The sequence below is a fragment of the Coregonus lavaretus genome, assembly GCF_964263955.1.
Source record: "Coregonus lavaretus genome assembly, chromosome: 21".
Classification (NCBI taxonomy): Eukaryota; Metazoa; Chordata; class Actinopteri; order Salmoniformes; family Salmonidae; genus Coregonus; species Coregonus lavaretus.
The window spans coordinates 25,518,603-25,538,588 of NC_140008.1; the positions used below are offsets into that span (position 1 = coordinate 25,518,603).

General features: G+C 41.1%; 1 protein-coding gene across 1 annotated transcript in view; it reads right to left on the reverse strand.

The window, feature by feature from the left end:
* LOC311148884 (phospholipid-transporting ATPase IF-like) overlaps positions 1-19,699 on the reverse strand; it is a 50,079-nt gene extending 30,380 nt beyond the window's left edge. Inside the window, exons 1-11 of the mRNA XM_084185896.1 lie at positions 19,450-19,699; positions 8,537-8,653; positions 8,314-8,403; positions 7,844-7,924; positions 7,573-7,680; positions 5,549-5,677; positions 4,225-4,328; positions 3,953-4,000; positions 3,747-3,811; positions 3,535-3,616; positions 3,247-3,397 (exon numbers count right to left, since the gene is read on the reverse strand). Of these exons, the coding sequence (XP_084042022.1) occupies positions 3,247-3,397; positions 3,535-3,616; positions 3,747-3,811; positions 3,953-4,000; positions 4,225-4,328; positions 5,549-5,677; positions 7,573-7,680; positions 7,844-7,924; positions 8,314-8,403; positions 8,537-8,653; positions 19,450-19,479 (1,005 nt within the window). The 5' untranslated portion in view covers positions 19,480-19,699. The remainder of the gene's footprint in view (positions 1-3,246; positions 3,398-3,534; positions 3,617-3,746; positions 3,812-3,952; positions 4,001-4,224; positions 4,329-5,548; positions 5,678-7,572; positions 7,681-7,843; positions 7,925-8,313; positions 8,404-8,536; positions 8,654-19,449) is intronic.
* Positions 19,700-19,986: the final 287 nt, after the last annotated feature.

Below are 19,986 nucleotides of genomic sequence, written 5' to 3' on the forward strand. Positions count from 1 at the left end.
GTGCATTCGGAAAGTATTCAGACCTCTGACCTTTTCCATATTTTGTTACGTTACAGCCTTATTCTAAAATTGATTAAATTAATGTTTTTCCTCATTAATCTACACACAATACCCCATAATGACAAAGCGAAGTAAGGTTTTTAGATTTTTTTGTATTAAAAATAAAAAACAGAAATACCTTATTTACATAAGTATTCATATCCTTTGCTATGATATTCCAAATTGAGCTCAGATGCATCCTGTTTCCATTGCTCATCCTTGAGATGTTTCTACAACTTGATTGGAGTCCACCTGTGGTAAATTCAACTGATTGGACATGATTTGGAAAGGCACATACCTGTCTATATAAGGTCCCACAGTTGACAGTGCATGTCAGAGCAAAAACCAAGCCATGAGGTCGAAGGAATTGTCCGTAGAGCTCCGAGACAGGATTGTGTTAAGGCACAGATCTGGGGAAGGGTACCCGAAAATGTCTGCAGCATTGAAGGTCCCCAAGAACACAGCAGCATCCATCATTCTTAAATGGAAGAAGTTTGGAACCACCAAGACTCTTCCTAGAGCTGGCCGCCCGGCCAAACTGAGCAATTGGAGGAGAAGAGCCTTGGTCAGGGAGGTGACCAATGGTCACTCTGACAGAGCTCCAGAGTTCCTCTGTGGAGATGGGAGAACCTTCCAGAAGGACAACCATCTCTGCAGCACTCCACCAATCAGGTCTTTATGGTAGAGTGGCCAGACGGAAGCCACTTCTCAGTAAAAGGCCCGCTTGGAGTTTGCCAAAAGGCACTTAAAGGACTCTCAGACCATGAGAAACAAGATTCTCTGGTCTGATGAAACCAAGATTGAACTCTTTGGCCTGAATGCCAAGCATCACATCTGGAGGAAACCTGGCACCATCCCTACGGTGAAACGTGGTTGTGGCAGCATCATGCTTTGGGGATGTTTTTCAGTGGCAGGGACTGGGAGACTAGTCAGGATCTAGGGAAAGATGATCTAGGGAAAGATCCTTGATGAAAACCTGCTCCAGATGATGTGGAAAATAATCACTATCCTTTATTAAAAATCTAAGTTCTTCCAGAGTTTTTGTAGAATCAAGATTGACTTTATTACAATTCAACAAAGTCAGGCTGGTCTGCAGAGTAGCCCCCCTTCTCTCACTCTGCTCCCCATCTATATAGTCCCATTCTCTTCCCTTCTAGCTCAAAACCCCTCCTTCTTCAGTTTCCCGTTCTCTATCGCTCTGCCCACTTCCTTTGTCTATGATGGCGGCTACAATCAATCAATCCCTTATCTTGCAAAAACACTCATGTTTAGTTTAAACTCTGTTCAACTCCAGCTCTCCCGAGCTTGACCTGGAGATTGATTGTTGGACATGACAGGTTCACTGAGGAGAGATGCATTAGGCAACAGTCTGGTTTCAGTCTCTGATAAGGTAAGACAGCCATGGATTAGGTAAGAGAGAGCAATTTGACCCTAGGTCAGATCCCCACTTCACACACACACACACAGTGAAATGACCCAATTAAGTTATTGCATAACAACAGAGAATTCTAACTATATGTTCGTGATTAACTCAGTTTTATCTTATAGTCCACTAAAAAATCTTTCTCACAGAGCGCTCAGGACCTCAGACTGGCTTGTAGGTTCATACCCGAGAAGACTCGAGGCTGTAATCGCTGCCAAAGGTGCTTCAACAAAGTACTGAGTAAAGGCTCTGAATACTTATGTAAATGTAATATTTCAATTTTTTATTTTGAATAAATTTGCTTTGTCATTATGGGGTATTGTGTGTAGATTGATGAGGGGAAAAAACCATTTCATCCATTTTAGAATTAGGCTGTAACGTAACAAAATGTGGAAAAGTCAAGAGGTCTGAATACTTTCCGAATGCACTGTACTCACAATCAACTTAACAATTTACATGCTATAAGATTTCAGCTGCCTTATTATTGTATTAATTGTTTATATAACTACTGTTCAGGGAAACTCCAACTAATTTCCTGGTGCACTGCTCAAATCCCCCTTTTTGCCCTCAGAACAGCCTCATTTCGTCGGGGTATGTACTCTAAAAGGTGTCGAAAGTGTTCCAGAGGAATGCTGGCCCATGTTGACTCCAATGATTCCCACAGTTGTGTCAAGTTGGCTGGATGTCCTTTGGGTGGTGGACCATTCTTGATACACACAGGAAAATGTTGAGCGTAAAAAACCCAGCAGCATTGCAGTTCTTGACACAAACCGGTGTGCCTGGCACCTACTACTATACCCCGTTCAAAGGAACTTAAATATTTTGTCTTGCCCATTCACCCTCTGAATGGCACACATATATAATCCATGTCTCAATTGTCTCAAGGCTTAAAAATCCTTCTTTAACCTTTCTCCTCCCCTTCATCTACACTGATTGAAGTGGATTTAACAAGTGACATCAATAAGGGATCATAGCTTTCACCTGGATTCACCGGGTCAGTCTATGCCATGGAAAGAGCAGGTGTTCTTAATGTTTTGTGTACTCAGTGTAAATCGATGTGTGTTTGTTGTAGAACGATGGGACTACTTCCTATCGCTGCAGTAGACTCTCAGCTTTGCAGCGCTATTTGGTTTGTGTGCCTGTGATGTACCGTTCCGATCTGACATTCCGATCAGTGAATGAGCATAAAGTGGGGACTCCCGAGCCTCCAATGACTGTGGATATGTAACCTGATACCGCAGTCCTCCAATTTGGTCTAAAAGAAGTTGATTTATAAGCGAATTACTTTGATATGCCTTGATAAAACAATTACATCACTTTTTTTTTTTTATCAACAAATCACAGCACATATTTATGGGTACAGGTTCTGCTTTTAATTCCTGCTTCTACTTCCTGCTTTGCTCCTCGCAATGGCACCAGTCCCCCTATTATGCCATAAATTACTTGAATGGGGACACCCGTTCTATTCATTATATTTCTATAGCAGCACATGCAGTCAGGAGCGGAGGAGAAAATGTGTGTCTTAAATTATCATTATTATTATATCTTTGCTATTCGAACGGTTATTACAGTGACCATAGTCATTTGGCTGGCCAATTACCATCATCCAAAATTCCATGACCGTCACCGCCCTAGTGAAAACATCTTCCCACCTTCACTGCATTATCCCCAAAAACAACAAACATTTTGCAAATAAAGTATCCAAGAATCCTATGAAATCTAAGATAATCTGTTTAAGAGAGTGATTTACCAATGTGAATAAAGTGTCTCAGACAGTGACTGACCTGGCTACTGTTTCTCTCCTGCTCTGTCTGCTGGTTGTAGAAGGGCTCGTCCCACTTCTTCTCAGCCTGCCAGGCGTACTTCAGGATGGTGCTGAGGATGGCCTCAAACAGCAGGATGCCCAGGTAGATGAGTAGAAAGGTGTTCATGGACCTGAAAGAAACACACCCAAAGATACACACTGTCTGAGATGTACAGTACATACTGTAAAGCTGAACCTGAAATCTGAGAAGAGGAAACTCAGAAGTGTTCAGTGTTGCTGTAGAGGTGCAGAATGTCCTAATGCTCACTTCTCCACTGCAGAGCGCTTCTGGGATTTGCACTTGTAGTTCAGGGCCATCTTGGACTCCATCCCAGTGTAAACTGCCACACCTGCAAATCAAGAGTGGATCTTTACTGAACCCTGAATAGACAACAACCAACTGGGCAACTAGGGACAACAGAGCATAACTGAGGACAGAAAACAATATGATGACAACAGTGAGAGCAAGAAGCCATTTACCAAAAATTTCTTTGGTATTTTTCAATCTTGCTCCTCGAAGCAGCAGGTTTTCAGGTCCAAGGGGTCTAATGAAGCAGGGACAAATTTAAGAATGATACAACATAATAACTTTTATTTCACCAGCAAATGGAAACAATGTGCCATTCCATCCATGCAACTCAGATAAAAATCCAATAAACTAGAATTGGCAAATTTTGCAATCTCACCTTACAATCTCTTCTTCTTGTTGTGTTACCGTTATTCGCCCAACAAACCTGAAAGAAGAGACATTTCTTCTGAGTGGGAAGAGTTACAGAGTAACAGACAAACTGCAACACCAACAAACCCTAAAAATACCTCCATTCTGGCCTGTAGAAATTTGAAAAATAATAAATGGTCCTGTTCAGTTATGGGGACAGTGAAAGGAGAGCGCAGCATTCTGACTGGCCAGTAAGAGCATGGTGTTATGTTCTGGACTGTAGCTGTGACTGTACCGTACCTATACAGATCTGCATCTGGCTGCTGACACTCCACCACAGCATGTAGGGCCTCTAGCCTGGACACCGACTGAGACAACAATGTCTCTGGCACAGAGTAATGAGTCTACAAGACCACAGAGAGAGTAGGGATATGTTCATGGAGAGGGACGAAGATAGCAATTTTATAGAATATAAATAAAACATTTACAATGAGACAGTGAGCCACGAGGCTTGTTAGGTTTCCATTTATAATTGAACTGAATCATTCCATGAATGCTTGAGGGACAAAATCCAATCTGGTGGCTAAAGGCATCCGTCCGCATGCTTCCCAGCCGAAACATATATTATGACGACATTCTGTGATGTTTTCGGTTGTTCGTACACACAATTTTTTTTTCGAGGCAATCCGAAGTCGGTACCGAAGTCTACGGCCCTTTGTCGGTGATTGGTCAACAGTAGGGATTCTTCAATTAAGTGTTTGTTATCGAATCGTTTTCATGCAAATTTTTGCACTTGAGAAATTCTGTACCAAAAAATATTGTGTTAGATGTAGAAATTGCACGACTATGATGTCCTCTGCAAAAATATCAAAATTAATGACAGATTTATTGAGTTATCTTAGATTAATTCAGACTATTTTGTGGCAGGGACTCACTACAGCGTGTCAAGATGGACTAACAGTACTATTGACTATTTTTTCTTGTTTTTCAAGCGAAGGTCTTTTAAGGGAGTATGCGAGCACACTCGTTCGGTTCACCTAGCCGAGTTCGGCTAGGCACCAGCCGAACCGAAGCATGCCGACGCCTTTACCCATGTGCAACCTTTCGTTGCTCTAACCCCCTCAGTGAGAAAGCTAGTCCATCCCCCATTGGATTCTAATGTCATTACTGCAACACAAACAGCCATAAAAGACAAGTAGCTGGCACAGAAAGCTGACAGAGAGGCTGCACTCCTGAGATTGCACAAGAAAGAATACATTGCAGTTGTCCCAAAAAATATATATCTTCTGTTTGTGACAATATACTCTTCAAACACGTCACATTTCCAGAGTGGGCTCTCTGGTACTTTAATGATATGACCAATTTTTTTAAAGAAAAAAGAGATAAATAAGTAAACTGTTATATGGCAGAAGCATTTTGATTAGAAGCAGATAATTAGATATTGCCTCTGGCAAAAACACGATCTCTCGACAGACTGCATAAGTAGTAGGTCATGGAAATGAAAGGATGGAGACGGGCCATGAAATGAGCAGTTTTTCCTCCCTCTGTGAGAGGGGAACGCTAATCCTTTTAGGGCTCAGAGAGAAAGAAAGTGAGAGCGGGGACGGAAGATTAAAAGCTCAACCTTTAGATTAGTCTCTCCGTCCAGGCTGGTGGTGGTGATGTGACACGTTCCCTCAGCTCGGTCCGATGATAAGAGGACCAGGTCCACTGGGAATGTCTCATCTTTGGCCACCCGGACTATGTCCCCCACCTGAGCAGACAGCACAGAAAGACACGTCACAACAGATGAATGAGGAGCAAACCTCCCCCATGATATCCACGACCTCAGAATCCAATATTTTCTGAAGACAAGGACAGTGTAGTTCAATAGTGAATGCCACCATGCACTGTTTTAAAAATAGCCCAGTTTTTGCTATGTGAAAACTGATGCATTCCATCTGCAGAACTGTTAAACAACAAACTAAAACAGCACTTGAATACACTTCTGGAATCTTCTGGCAGTTTAATGTATGATTTATTTTACCTTCAAAATGTATTATCAAAGTAAATGAAAGATGAGTGCTAATCTTTCCCTTTCAAGACGATTCAATACATATCTGAATACATGGGCTCTGATACGATACAGGAACGATACGTTTTAGTTTGAAACAATTCAGTGTGATTCAGTTTGATTAGAGAACGAATCGATGCGATGCGATGCGATTCGATTCGATGAGATACGATTCGATTCACTTACATTTGTTGCATAAACACATTCATTTTCCATTCTAAATTAAAATCTGCTGCTGATGGAACTCATGATCTGGATCTGTCTGAGCCGACTTCTCTCTGTGTGTGTGTGTGTGTGTGTGTATAAATTATGTACGTCTATGTTGTATGCACTATGTAGGCACCTGAGCTGAAGATAGACTAGGCATCTACCACCCCACTACCACTATCAGATTACGGGAGGCAATGTAGCCTATGTTCTTTGTACCCCCACTTTGGTTCTGAAACCACCATCACCCACTAATTAACTTGTCATTTTTGCAGATTAAGTGTTTTAGCTAGTAATGTATGAATATTTACCGTTTACAAAATAGCTATGACATAGCCAATGAATATATAGCACAATTTTGGATTACACCCCCCATCTCAAAATCGAATGGTCTTGACCATTTGGAGGTTTTTATGGTGTGATCTTCTCCTCTTGCTTCGGCCATGCAGTGTGCCTCGCAAAAGTGACTGGTGTCCTCATTATGAAATTATCAACTTTACCCTGTATATCTAAAAATGACCATATACATTGATTGTATAAAGCAAAAACTATTGCTGATGTTTGTAAGCACCGTTCAGCAGGTATACCCAGATGAGTTGTGTCTCCGGTAGCTTACTTTTATTCTGGTAAAACACAATTTTCAACAGTGCATTGATAACAATAACCTAGAAAATTACAAAGGTTGTCACTCAATTAATAAAGCCTAATATCACGGAAGGCAGATGTACCTCGCGTTGGTAAGCACGTAAAGCTGGGCACAGTTTGACTAGGCCACTGATATTGCCTGGGGTTGTTCGACATGCACATTTAATTTTACATTTTTTTACATTACTTGTAGATCAATTACTGTCAACACAGTTACATGCAGTTCAACACTGAAGGAGAGAGGACACATCAGTTGTCACAAAATATGAGGTAGAAAACAAATAATGTGTGAACCGGTGATTCGTAAAGTTTTAATTGATTTTCTGACCGATGCATGCTACATTTGGATCGGTTTGGGATCCGCGGGCCGATGCACTTGCATATTAAACATTTGAATTAGGGACCGATGTGTATAGTTGGCTAGCTACATCTGGCTAACATTTGTTAATTGGGAACAAATCCTCTTATTCAATAACTACCTGGTGAGTAGATAACCAACATTTAGGCAAAGAACGTAGCGACTGAGACTTGTCTGTGGGTGGTACCTTGGTTTCACATTCCTGGCCTGGCCAATTGGTTTACTGACAAATCTTTAACACAGTAGTACAAAGCACCAGCCAAAGGTGGAAGGTACATGAAATATAACCATTTGTGTGACATCTGTGTGTGGGTGTATGGTTTGCCAAGTGTTAGGACGGTGTGCTGTACAAGGCAGGACTCATTATGACAGTGTTGTGACTCACTCGGATGTTCTTTGAGCGTGTCTGCACAAGGCTGCCACTGCGTACCACAAACACAGGCGCCCCGTTCACCTCGTTGTCCGCCTTGTGCCTCAGCCAGTCCTCATAGCCCTGAGTGGTGGGGGGAGGGAAGGAAAGAAGGGATGAGATTAAACCATCTAGACATTCTGACATCTAGACAAAGTGTGTATGATAAGCAGCCATATTTAATTTGCTCGATCTACAGTTGATGTTGAAGAAAAAAAGAGGAATTAAAATATGTTAATACTCTCACCTGTTTGATGGCAGTTACTGTGATGACAAAGAACAGAGGAAGTCCACTGGTGACAGGGGAAGTGGGGGTATCTATCATTAGCTGGAAAATAAAGAGATAATGTCAAAGGAGACAACAGCTGGCAATAATGTGGTTTCCTCATATAACCTGAAAACACACTGGCCATTCATAAGCTGATGCCATCTTTATTGCAGAAAATGCATCATGAATAAGTATAACGAAGTAACAAATGTAGGATTGGACACAGTAGCAGCCACAGAATCTTCAGAATATCTGAAGAAACCAAAAAGTGTGGCCTCTGTGTAGCCTGATGCATACTGAAGGTTAGCTGCTAGGGACCTCCAGGCACAGTATGCTCAAGAGCACACAGCAATTATTGGTCACTGCCCACTGAATAGAACTGAGTCATGTCACGCATTGGCCAGCAACAGTTAGAAATTGGTAGACTGGGTGCTGAGGCAAGCCCTTACCTGGACCAGGAATATGATGAGAAAATAAAAATTGGCTATTCTTCTGAACTGTTCAAACAGATTCTTGGGAACAAAATTCCAAACGGTGTACTAAAGACGGGGGAGGGGAGAACAGGAACGTCAGAGTGTGAGTTGTTTGACACTGAAATAAAGTGGTTGAGTAACTTGAACATTTGTTGATGCTTTTGACTCAAAAGCTAGGGATTCAACACCTCTGCCTTACCTTGGATGATATGATTCTGTTGTCTGCAAACCGCTGAGGGACATAATGGCCATGTTGAGGGAAACGGTTTGCGATGTAAACCGTTCTGGTGTCACTTTGATGGGGAGGGTCAAAGCCCTGGAGGAGAGAGAGAGGAGGTCAAACTTCAACCACTCACTCAGAACCAATATGGACAACTTTTACCTAGAGACTGCCTGGCAGGAAAATGACAGCCCAATGCTTTTTGAAGAGCACTGTGTCTATAAGTCTATATTTAAGACATCTTGAATACAAACACTACTTTGCACTCTGATTATCTGTCAGAAACACACAGGCTAGATTATAGCCTGATTATAGTCTGTAGCCAGTGACCAAGCACTGTACTGAACAAAATATATTTGACTGAATTAGCATAATTCTACAGCTAAATCATTGAGAGCATCTTGACTGGCTGCATCAACTGCAAGGTACCCGACCACAAGGCGCTACAGGGTGTGGTGAGTACGGACCAGTACATCACTGGGGCCGAGCTCCCTGCCATCCAAGACCTCTACACCAGGCGGTGTCAGAGGGAGGCCCAAGAAATTGTCAAAGACTCCAGCCACCCAAGCCATGCTACCGCTCTGCTACCGCACAGCAAGCGGTACCTGTGCACCAAGTCTGGAACCAACAGGACCCTGAACAGCTTTTAAGACAACTAAAGAAGACTGCTAAATAGCTAATCAAATGGCTACCTGGACTACCTGCACTGACCCTTTTTTGCACTAACTCTCTTGCACACACACTGGACTCTACCCACACACTCACATCCCAACACACACTACATACATCCACACACACACACACAGATGCCACAAACACTCACTACATCCGCTGCTGCTACTGTCTATCTATCCTGTTATCTAGTCCCTTTAACCCTACCTTCAGTATATGTACCGTACAGTGAGGGAAAAAAGCTGATTTTGTACGTTTGCCCACTAACAAAAGACATGATCAGTCTATAATTTTAATGGTAGGTTTATTTGAACAGTGAGAGACAGAATAACAACAAAAAAATCCAGAAAAATGCATGTCAAAAATGTTATAAATTGATTAGCATTTTAAATGAGGGAAATAAGTATTTGACCCCTCTGCAAAACATGACTTCGTACTTGGTGGCAAAACCCTTGTTGGCAATCAGAGGTCAGACGTTTCTTGTAGTTGGCCACCAGGTTTGACACTTCTCTCGTGGGCTGGTCAATAACTTCCTTATTGCAGGGAACTGAAGACAAATTCTAGAATTCTAATCCTAGTCTAAATGAGTAGTGATAGGCTATCCGTATCTTAAAATACATTTCTGTACGCAATTTTCAAAAGAGTCAATTAATCTGGGCCACATGATGGGGATTAATAATGACGACAGTGTGTGTGTGTCCATTGCTCATGAGTAGTGAGAATGAGTGCTGTCAAAAAGTGATTGAATTCAAATGGATTTACCCTGTTTTGATTTATTACAGCTCCTCACTCCATGTAGCTGGGCTCTGGATTTCCCTCAGGACATGGGAGTTGTAGGCTTTGTTAGAGCATGAAATAACTTGACAGTTATTGGCGTAGGAGGGGCACATCAGACCAGGTGACAAAAGCAATTTCGTCCAAGTATGTAGTAGTTTGTCAGAAAGGTAGAAGGCCAAACCAAACAATAGAAAATAATTCTCAGAACAAGGAGTTACTGTATGCAGATGTCTATCAATGAATTAGCTGTGTTGATGATTCACTCATTCCCTGGCCCAGACAGCCATATTGACACTGATACTGGTTACACAAGAATTTCCCAAGAACTCTGTCAAAATGCCTGCCTGTTGAAAATATAACTGTACTCTTTGTAACATTTTCGGCTCATCCACTCTGACATTCCCCACAGCAGCACATACAGTACATATAGCCTATGATTCAAACTAGTGACCACCGATGATGTTTGATCACCAAGGAGGACTAAGACTGTGCTTTTGAATGTGCTCGGGGGTTAGCAGAACAGGCAGATCATTAGATGAGAGATTTTGCCTGGGTGCAGTAAACATGGCCAAGATGGGGAGAGCGGTGTGTGAGAGTGTTGTGCAAACACAAAAGCCCATGGGAGAGCGGTGTGTGAGAGTGTTGTGCAAACACAAAAGCCCATTGAGGAGGGCGGGCTGTGACAGTAATTGAATGCATGTGTTGATGTCTGGCCTCAGTGACGTGGCCCACTCATTCTCACTACTCATGAGCAATGGACACACACACACACTGTCGTCATTATTATTCCCCATCATGTGGCCCAGATTAATTGACTCTTTTGAAAATTGCGTACAGAAATGTATTTTAAGATACGGATAGCCTATAGCATTCTAGGATTAGAATTTTTGAATTTTTATTCAGTTCCCTACAATAAGGAAGTTATTGACCAGCCCACGAGAGAAGTGTCATTGACTTGAATAGGCTAATTTCAAATCAAATCAATTCAAATTGCATTTGTCACATGCTTCTTAAGCAACAGGTGTAGCCTAACAGTGAAATGCTTACTTATGGGTCCTTTTCCAACAATGCAGAGTTAAGATAAGATATCAAATAAATAAATAAAATAGTGACACAAGGAATAAATACACAGTGAATAACAATATTGAGTAAAAGTAACATGGCTATATACAGGATTACCAGTACCGGGTCAATGTGCAGGGGTACAAGGTAATTGAAGTAGCTATGTACGGTACATATACTTTAGGTAGGGGTAAAGGGACTAGATAACAGGATAGATAATAAACAGTAGCATTAGTTTATACTGGATTAAGCGTACATTTTCGTTAACTGTAATTTCGTTAGTTATGCTCCAACATGCCATCCATCTTGTGCCAACATTAGTTCTTTTGAAGTCTTGGTTCAAATTGATGTCAGTTGGATAGGCTCTCTGCAAGGTTTTGTATATCTTACCTATCATATTAAAATCATTTTCTGACTTAAATAAGACTCCCTCAAGGGTGCTCTGATGTCGAAAATATTTCAAATCGAAATGTTGTGATATGTAACTTTTAAGTTGCACGTATTTGAAAATATTGCTTTTTAATTATGTCATGGAAATACATTTATTTCCTGTTACCAGGTCATTTACGGTTTCTATGCCTTTAGTTTTCCATGTGGACCAATTTATCTGTGAATTCTGAAAAGCTATCCAAGGATTGTTCCATAGGGTTGTGTTTTTAGGGAGTGATATTGATTCTTGTAGAATAGATTTAATTTTCTTCCATATTGTTAAAGTGTTTTTAACTATGAAGTTGTTAATGTTCTTAGCTTTATCCATTGAAAATATACACGTAAAAATATTCTGGGGATGAGCATGCATATCTTCAATATGTACCCATTGTTCCTCTTTAGTGCATTTAACTATATGTCCCAAGTAAAAGCCTCGGGTAGCGAGTTGATACAATTCAAAGTCTGGAAGGTTAAAACTACCCTCAGATTCAGGAAGATGTGAAACTTTCCTTCTTACTCTATGAATTTTATTTGCCCATATTAAGTCTTATGACAGAGTTTTTTTAAAGAATGTCTTCGCTGGGGTAATTGGTATTACCGAAAATGAATACAAAAACTTTGGGAGCCATGCCATTCTGAAGAGGTTTATTCTACATGTAAGATTCATGGGAAGATAGTTCTATTTAATTAGATCTGCTTTTATATTGTTGAGTAATGGAATAAAGTTATCTTTATACAGTGAGGGAAAAAAGTATTTGATCCCCTGCTGATTTTGTACGTTTGCCCACTGACAAAGACATGATCAGTCTATAATTTTAATAGTAGGTTTATTTGAACAGTGAGAGACAGAATGACAACAAAAAAATCCAGAAAAACGCATGTCAAAAATGTTATAAATTGATATGCATTTTAATGAGGGAAATAAGTATTTGACCCCTCTGCAAAACATGACTTAGTACTTGGTGGCAAAACCTTTGTTGGCAATCACAGAGGTCAGACGTTTGTTGTAGTTGGCCACCAGGTTTGCACACATCTCAGGAGGGATTTTGTTCCACTCCTCTTTGCAGATCTTCTCCAAGTCATTAAGGTTTCGAGGCTGACGTTTGGCAACTCGAACCTTCAGCTCCCTCCACAGATTTTCTATGGGATTAAGGTCTGGAGACTGGCTAGGCCACTCCAGGACCTTAATGTGCTTCTTCTTGAGCCACTCCTTTGTTGCCTTGGCCGTGTGTTTTGGGTCATTGTCATGCTGGAATACCCATCCATGACCCATTTTCAATGCCCTGGCTGAGGGAAGGAGGTTCTCACCCAAGATTTTATTGTACATGGCCCCGTCCATCGTACCTTTGATGCAGTGAAGTTGTCCTGTCCCCTTAGCAGAAAAACACCCCCAAAGCATAATGTTTCCACCTCCATGTTTGACGGTGGGGATGGTGTTCTTGGGGTAATAGGCAGTATTCTTCCTCCTCCAAACGCGGCGAGTTGAGTTGATGCCAAAGAGCTCGATTTTGGTCTTATCTGACCACAACACTTTCACCCAGTTCTCCTCTGAATCATTCAGATGTTCATTGGCAAACTTCAGACAGCCCTGTATATGTGCTTTTTTGAGCAGGGGGACCTTGCGGGCGCTGCAGGATTTCAGTCCTTCACGGCGTAGTGTGTTACCAATTGTTTTCTTGGTGACTATGGTCCCAGCTGCCTTGAGATCATTGACAAGATCCTCCCGTGTAGTTCTGGGCTGATTCCTCACCGTTCTCATGATCATTGCAACTCCACGAGGTGAGATCTTGCATGGAGCCCCAGGCCGAGGGAGATTGACAGTTCTTTTGTGTTTCTTCCATTTGCGAATAATCGCACCAACTGTTGTCACCTTCTCACCAAGCTGCTTGGCGATGGTCTTGTAGCCCATTCCAGCCTTGTGTAGGTCTACAATCTGGTCCCTGACGTCCTTGGAGAGCTCTTTGGTCTTGGCCATGGTGGAGAGTTTGGAATCTGATTGATTGATTGCTTCTGTGGACAGGTGTCTTTTATACAGGTAACAAACTGAGATTAGGAGCACTCCCTTTAAGAGTGTGCTCCTAATCTCAGCTCGTTACCTGTATAAAAGACACCTGGGAGCCAGAAATCTTTCTGATTGAGAGGGGGTCAAATACTTATTTCCCTCATTAAAATGCAAATCAATTGATAACATTTTCGACATGCGTTTTTCTGGATTTTTTTTGTTGTTATTCTGTCTCTCACTGTTCAAATAAACCTACCATTAAAATTATAGACTGATCATTTCTTTGTCAGTGGGCAAACGTACAAAATCAGCAGGGGATCAAATACTATTTTCCCCTCACTGTATGCAGCATACGGCAGGCTAGCTAAATAGGATGACTAAAGACAGTACAGTATGGGGACCACATAACGTTAGATGGCCTGACTGGCTGACTGTTACTGCCTGAACAGATAAGAGATTATTACGTTAAGGAATGAAAAATAATAGTCATCAAATATAAACTAAGTAATATACACAACTGAAATATTGTACTATTTCATAGTAATTTTCTATTGTCTACCCAATGTGGACCTGACAGAGACATTGGAATATTTTCAATGTTTTGGCAATTGAATGTACACTATTTTTGGCTTTGGAATGTCCATGAAAAAGCTCTAAAATCATTGTAACGTCATTATTTCATATTTACATTTTTTTATCGAAACCGAAAACCGTGATTTAAAAAAAAGTATCTAACCAAAACCGAACCGACCTCAAAAAGCACTAATCGCTCAGCACTACTGGCTAGGCTAGCTAGCAGGCTAAAATAACTGCATATACCAGTAAAATTATTTTATATACTAGTAACATTATTTTAGAACTGTTAGATGGCGTTATGTATTTCCAAAACGTTGGTTTACTTTAATGTAGCTGTAAGGTAGGTGTTGATAGCAACTGGCTGACTCACGCAGTGCTAACATAACTTTAGCAGGCTGGTAGGGCTAACGTTAGCAGGCTAATGTTAGCAGGCTAGTTGGCTAGCAACCTTGCAAGCTGATTTAAAACAAATTCATAAAGTATTTGCTTATAAGTTGCCTGAAACTTTTATTGAAACCAGTCATGAGTGCAAAAAATGTGGTTTAGTTGAAGTTCTACATTTAAAGTTATTTCTGTTTAAGTTTACATTATAGGGAATAGGCTGGCTTGCCGGGTCCTCCATATTACATCACATCCCGGAAAAAAACATTTTCCGACATGACTTAGGCATTATGATCGTTTTTATGTAATAACTTGAAAAATAGAAAAGGTGTAACTTTGCATTGGGACTTTTGATCCATATGTTACATGTGGTTATGTTTATGCAACCTACCCTTTAAATCAGGGGTGTAATCATTACTCCAAAGAGAAGCAAAATGTTCTGTTTTGCAAGCAAAACTAGCGTTTCTATTGGACAGATTCAGGTAGGTCCTTCCTGGTTTGCTGGCACCTGTCCAATAGAAACACTTGTTTCTGTTGCACAACAGAACATTTTGCAACTGTTTGGAGTAATGATTTGATTACACCCCTGGTAATACTTAATGAGCACAAAAAGGTGCTATTATTTATAGATTTTTATGATATTAGTGAAATCATGAAAATATGTTTGTCTTGCCTAATTAATGGTCTAACTAGGCAATATAAGAGATTCTCCAGTACTTTTGTATACTTTTTAGCTAGTAGTTCTGAAAGCAGCGCTCTAGGCTAGAACCATGGTTTAGCCGGAGGACAGCTATTTCCCGTCCTCCTATGGCTACATTGACTTCAATACAAAACCCAGGAGGCTAATAGGCCTTACCCCCTTCCATAGACCTACATGGTAATTATGACCAGTACCAGAGGACGTCATCCAACCAATCAAAGCTTTTGCAATATGAACTGACATGTTGTCCATCCAATCATAGGATTTGGATCAGAGAACAAACCTAGGGTGGTGTATTGGGGTTGTGCCACAGAGCATTATGGGGGTTCTGTGTGTTGAGAAGCTTGGTGAGTTGGTGACAATAAATAGAGATTGAGAGTGAAAAGTGATAGTTGAGCATTTTTAGGATATTATTCAATTCAAAATAGTTTATTTCAACTACAGGAGACGGAGGTAGATTATATATTGTTTTTCTTGGTTTTAGAACTTTATTTTTGTGTGGAGTTAGTGCAATTTATTTCAATTTGCCTTCCTCTTTAGTAGCAAGTAGCTAGCTAACGTTAGCTAGCTACCAGAGTGCAGTTTTCTCAGCCAGAATGGCTCGCTAATGCTAACAACAAAGTAGTGGATTTTTGTTGAAGAACCCCTTTCATTGCCCACATCAGATTCAAACTTCTTGGAAACAGCAGCATCGATCATGTATGTAATGGACGAAGGTCTGCATGTTAAAACTGCGCAACACAACGAGAAGGTAAGGGTCACAAGCTTCTTATCGGAAAGAGTTAGCTTTTACTTAGGGGCAAGATGAGGGAAAGTTCAGCTAAAAAGGGCAACAACAAGGAGCTTGCAGAGGTAATTGCACATTACGATGCTTTACTTTGTGAGCATATGGAAGTTCCTACTCTCTTCTCTACGATGTCGAAATCATTTCAGAATGATTTGATCACTTCCATTAAAAAGTTAGATTAAAAAAGAGGTTGACGCACCACATTTTCCACGCACGCTCAAGTAGGCTTTCCACTTTCCTCCGGTATTTATTTAGCAAAGGTGATAACACAATCACTTCGGACAGACAAGCAAAAACTCTTTACATAAATGTTGCAGCAGCCTAGGCTACACCTAAACATTAGAGATCTGACATGCTGTATGGGATGAAAACGAGACGATTTTTCACTCTGATCAACTGTAGGCTACTAATAATAGCAGCTGCATACAGCCTATGCGCCCTGTCCATTTGGCCAGCGTAAACAAATTGGTAACGTTATGTATTTATAGTCCATTTGTTTGTCAGGAGAAAATGTGAATGTGAAAAAATTTGGTTTATATTCAAATTTGGGCTGCCTATACCTTTTCAATCCAAAACTATTAACTGAAATTAAATCAATCAACAGTCTGTCATCACTATTGAGTAAATGTTTTATTAGACCTACAGTTGCATAGGCCTGCATAAAGCAAGTTCAGCCCTGTGAGTTCTATTGTCCATCGGTTGTCTCTGTGTCTGTGTAGATGAAACCCCCGTTAGTCTAGCCTAAATATACAGTGCATTCGGAAAGTATTCAAACCTTATTCTAAAATTGATTAAATTGTTTTTTTCCCCTCAATCTACACACAATACCCCATAATGACGAAGCGAAAACAGGTTTAGATTTTTTTGCTAATTTATAAAAAATAATAAAATATCACATTTACATAAGTATTCAGAACCTTTCCTCAGTACTTTGTTGAAGCACCTTTGGCAGCGGTTACAGCCTCAAGTCTTCTTGGGTATGACGCTACAAGCTTGGCACACCTGTATTTGGGGAGTTTCTCCCATTCTTCACTGCAGATCCTATCAAGCTCTGTCAAGTTGGATGGGGAGTGTCGTTGCACAGCTATTTTCAGGTCTCTCCAGAGATGTTTGGTCGGGTTGAAGTCTGGCCTCTGGCTGGGCCACTCAATGACATTCAGGAACTTGTTCCGAAGCCACTCCTGCGTTGTCTTGGCTGTGTGCTTACTGTCGTTGTCCTGTTGGAAGGTGAACCTTCGCCCCAGTCTGTGGTCCTGAGCAGGTTTTTGTCAAGGATCCCTCTGTACTTTGCTCCGTTCATCTTTCCCTCGATCCTGACTAGTCTCCCAGTCCCTGCCACTGAAAAACATCCCCACAGCATGATGCTGCCACCACCATGCTTCACCGTAGGGATGGTGCCAAGGTTTCCTCCAGACGTGACACTTGGCATTCAGGCCAAAGAGTTCAATCTTGGTTTCATCAGACCAGAAAATCTTGTTTCTCATGGTCTGAGAGTCCTTTAGGTGCCTTTTGGCAAACTCCAAGCGGGCTGTCATGTACCTTTTACTGAGGAGTGGCTTCCGTCTGGCCACTCTACCATAAAGGCCTGAATTCTGGAGCTCTGTCAGAGTGACTATCGGGTTCTTGGTCACCTCCCTGACCAAGGCCCTTCTCCCCCGATTGCTCAGTTTGGCTGGGCGACCAGCTCTAGAAAGAGTATTGGTGGTTCCAAACTTCTTCCATTTAAGAATGATGGAGGCCACTGTGTTCTTGGGGACCTTCAATGCTGCAGATATGTTTTGGTAACCTTCCCCAGATCTGTGCCTCGACACAATCCTGTCTCGGAGCTCTACGGACAATTATTTCGACCTCATGGCTTGGTTTTTGCTCCGACATGCACTGTCAACTGTGGGACCGTGTATAGACAGGTGTGTGCCTTTCCAAATCATGTCCAATCAATTGAATTTACCACAGGTGGACTCCAATCAAGTTGTAGAAACATCAAGGATGATGAATGGAAATAGGATGCACCTGAGCTCAATTTCAAGTCTCATAGCAAAGGGCCTGAATACTTATGTAAATAAGGTATTTCTGCTTTTTATTTTTGATAAATTTGCACACATTTCTACAAACCTGTTTTCACTTTGTCATTACGGGGTATTGTGTGTAGATGGATGAGGGAAAACGTAACAAAATGTGGAAAAAGTCAGGGGGTCTGAATACTTTCCGAATACACTGTAATTAATATGAACAAGTATATGGTTGCTGCATTTTTACAGGGTTTTCATCTTCCCCAGGGCCAGGAGTTTTTTCATGAGTTTTTTTAAACCATGTGACCTGATTAGAAAAACTGGTCCCATCATAGCCTGTATAAAACCTTTTTACAACTGATTAATCATTGTCATACCCTATAGGGTCCGGAGTTTTCCTGGTTAGGTTATTAGATAAGGAAAAACTCTGGGCCCCAGGGGGGAAAAATTGCCCCACCACTCTGGGACCTATGGTGCCACCAGTCTGCTCGCAGTTGTCAGTCTGTGGATGATCAGGGCTTTACTCAGGAACGTTTCTTGGGCTACTTTAATGTGTCAAGTGGGCGAGATGCGCAGTCTGTGTATGACTTTATGAATTCTGAGATGTCTGAGTTTAACTTCATTGAGGAACTTGCTGCCCAAACCTATCATGGCACTGCTGTGATCCCTTCCCAACACTGTAAGTAGCCCTCTCATTCCCCATTCTTGTAATATAAATATATTTTTTAATGCTTTAGGTAAAAAATAAAAAATAAAAAAAACACGCTTTGTCGTCTCTGTGTGGTCCGCACCTATACCGTGGGTCTCCCATCCTCCTAATCTTTTCATGTCACCAGCTTCCACTGGTGTCTATTAATTGTCACAAATACCTTACTCTGTCATTCCCAAACATTCTATGAATTTATGAATGACCATATCCAAGTGCTCGCTTGTCAGAAAATGCACACAAAAAAGTGTCATTCTTCCTGGGCTGGGGGTGTACATTAACAGATTTTAATAAGAGTTCATGTTGTTAAAACGCTGTCAGTTCCACTTTAAGATGAATACACTAATTGTAAGTAGCTAACTAACTCTCGATAAGAACGTCTGCTAAATTACTCAAATGTAGCCAATTATAGCTAGCTGGCTAGTTAGTTAGTTAGTTTTTAGTATAACTGTATTACTGGCCAACAGCTTAGCTCATCGTGTATAACAGAACAGCCAACTTACTATATAAGATAAGTTTGAGTAACGTTATAATTGATAAGTGAGCCCTGGTTGGATTTATGCAGTAGCTAGCTGCTAGCCATGCTAATGTTTGGTAAACAAACAAGCTAGCTAGCTCAGTGACAGCTGCGAACTTACCTTACACAGGCAGCCAGTTGGTAGGATTCTTAACTCAACTAGCTATCTAAATCATATTGTTTCATGTGCATCAACGCCTTTCTCAATAGCAAAGTACACTTGCTATCGGATATTGCTAGCTAGTTAGTTAGTTAGCAAGGAGACTTTGCTTACCAGCTGTTGCCGTATCCACCGTAGTAGCATCCTTGCAAAATGTCATCCAAAGTAGCCAGCAAGGTGGCTAGCTAGCTATTCCAATAAAATCTTCTCAAACCATAAATATTTCCTTTTACAGGCAGGTCTTCTTGTGTCTGTTACACAAAACATCCAGGCTGTGTGATTATGTGATCAAAGATGATCTCTACCATTACGTGGAAGTAATTATTTCCCTAGTAATGTGACAGCTACGAAGTCTCTCGTCCATAGAGAATGATAGAGGCCTCTAGTGGACAAAAGGCTGTATTAGCATGGGCAGCGCCATTGACGCTTCCACCATTTTAATGTAGTCAACTGGGTGGGACTTCCAACTTCTTTGGCTGATCCCTCCTGGTGACCCTGTTGGAGTCATATCCAACCGGTTCATCAGGAGTGATCAGCCAATTGTGAAGAAGAACATTGTGTACTTCAAAATGTGACCCACCACCTGGATTGGGTCCAATGTAGCAAAATTTGAAATTGTGTTTTTTACATTGGATTAAAGTAGAGCTAGAA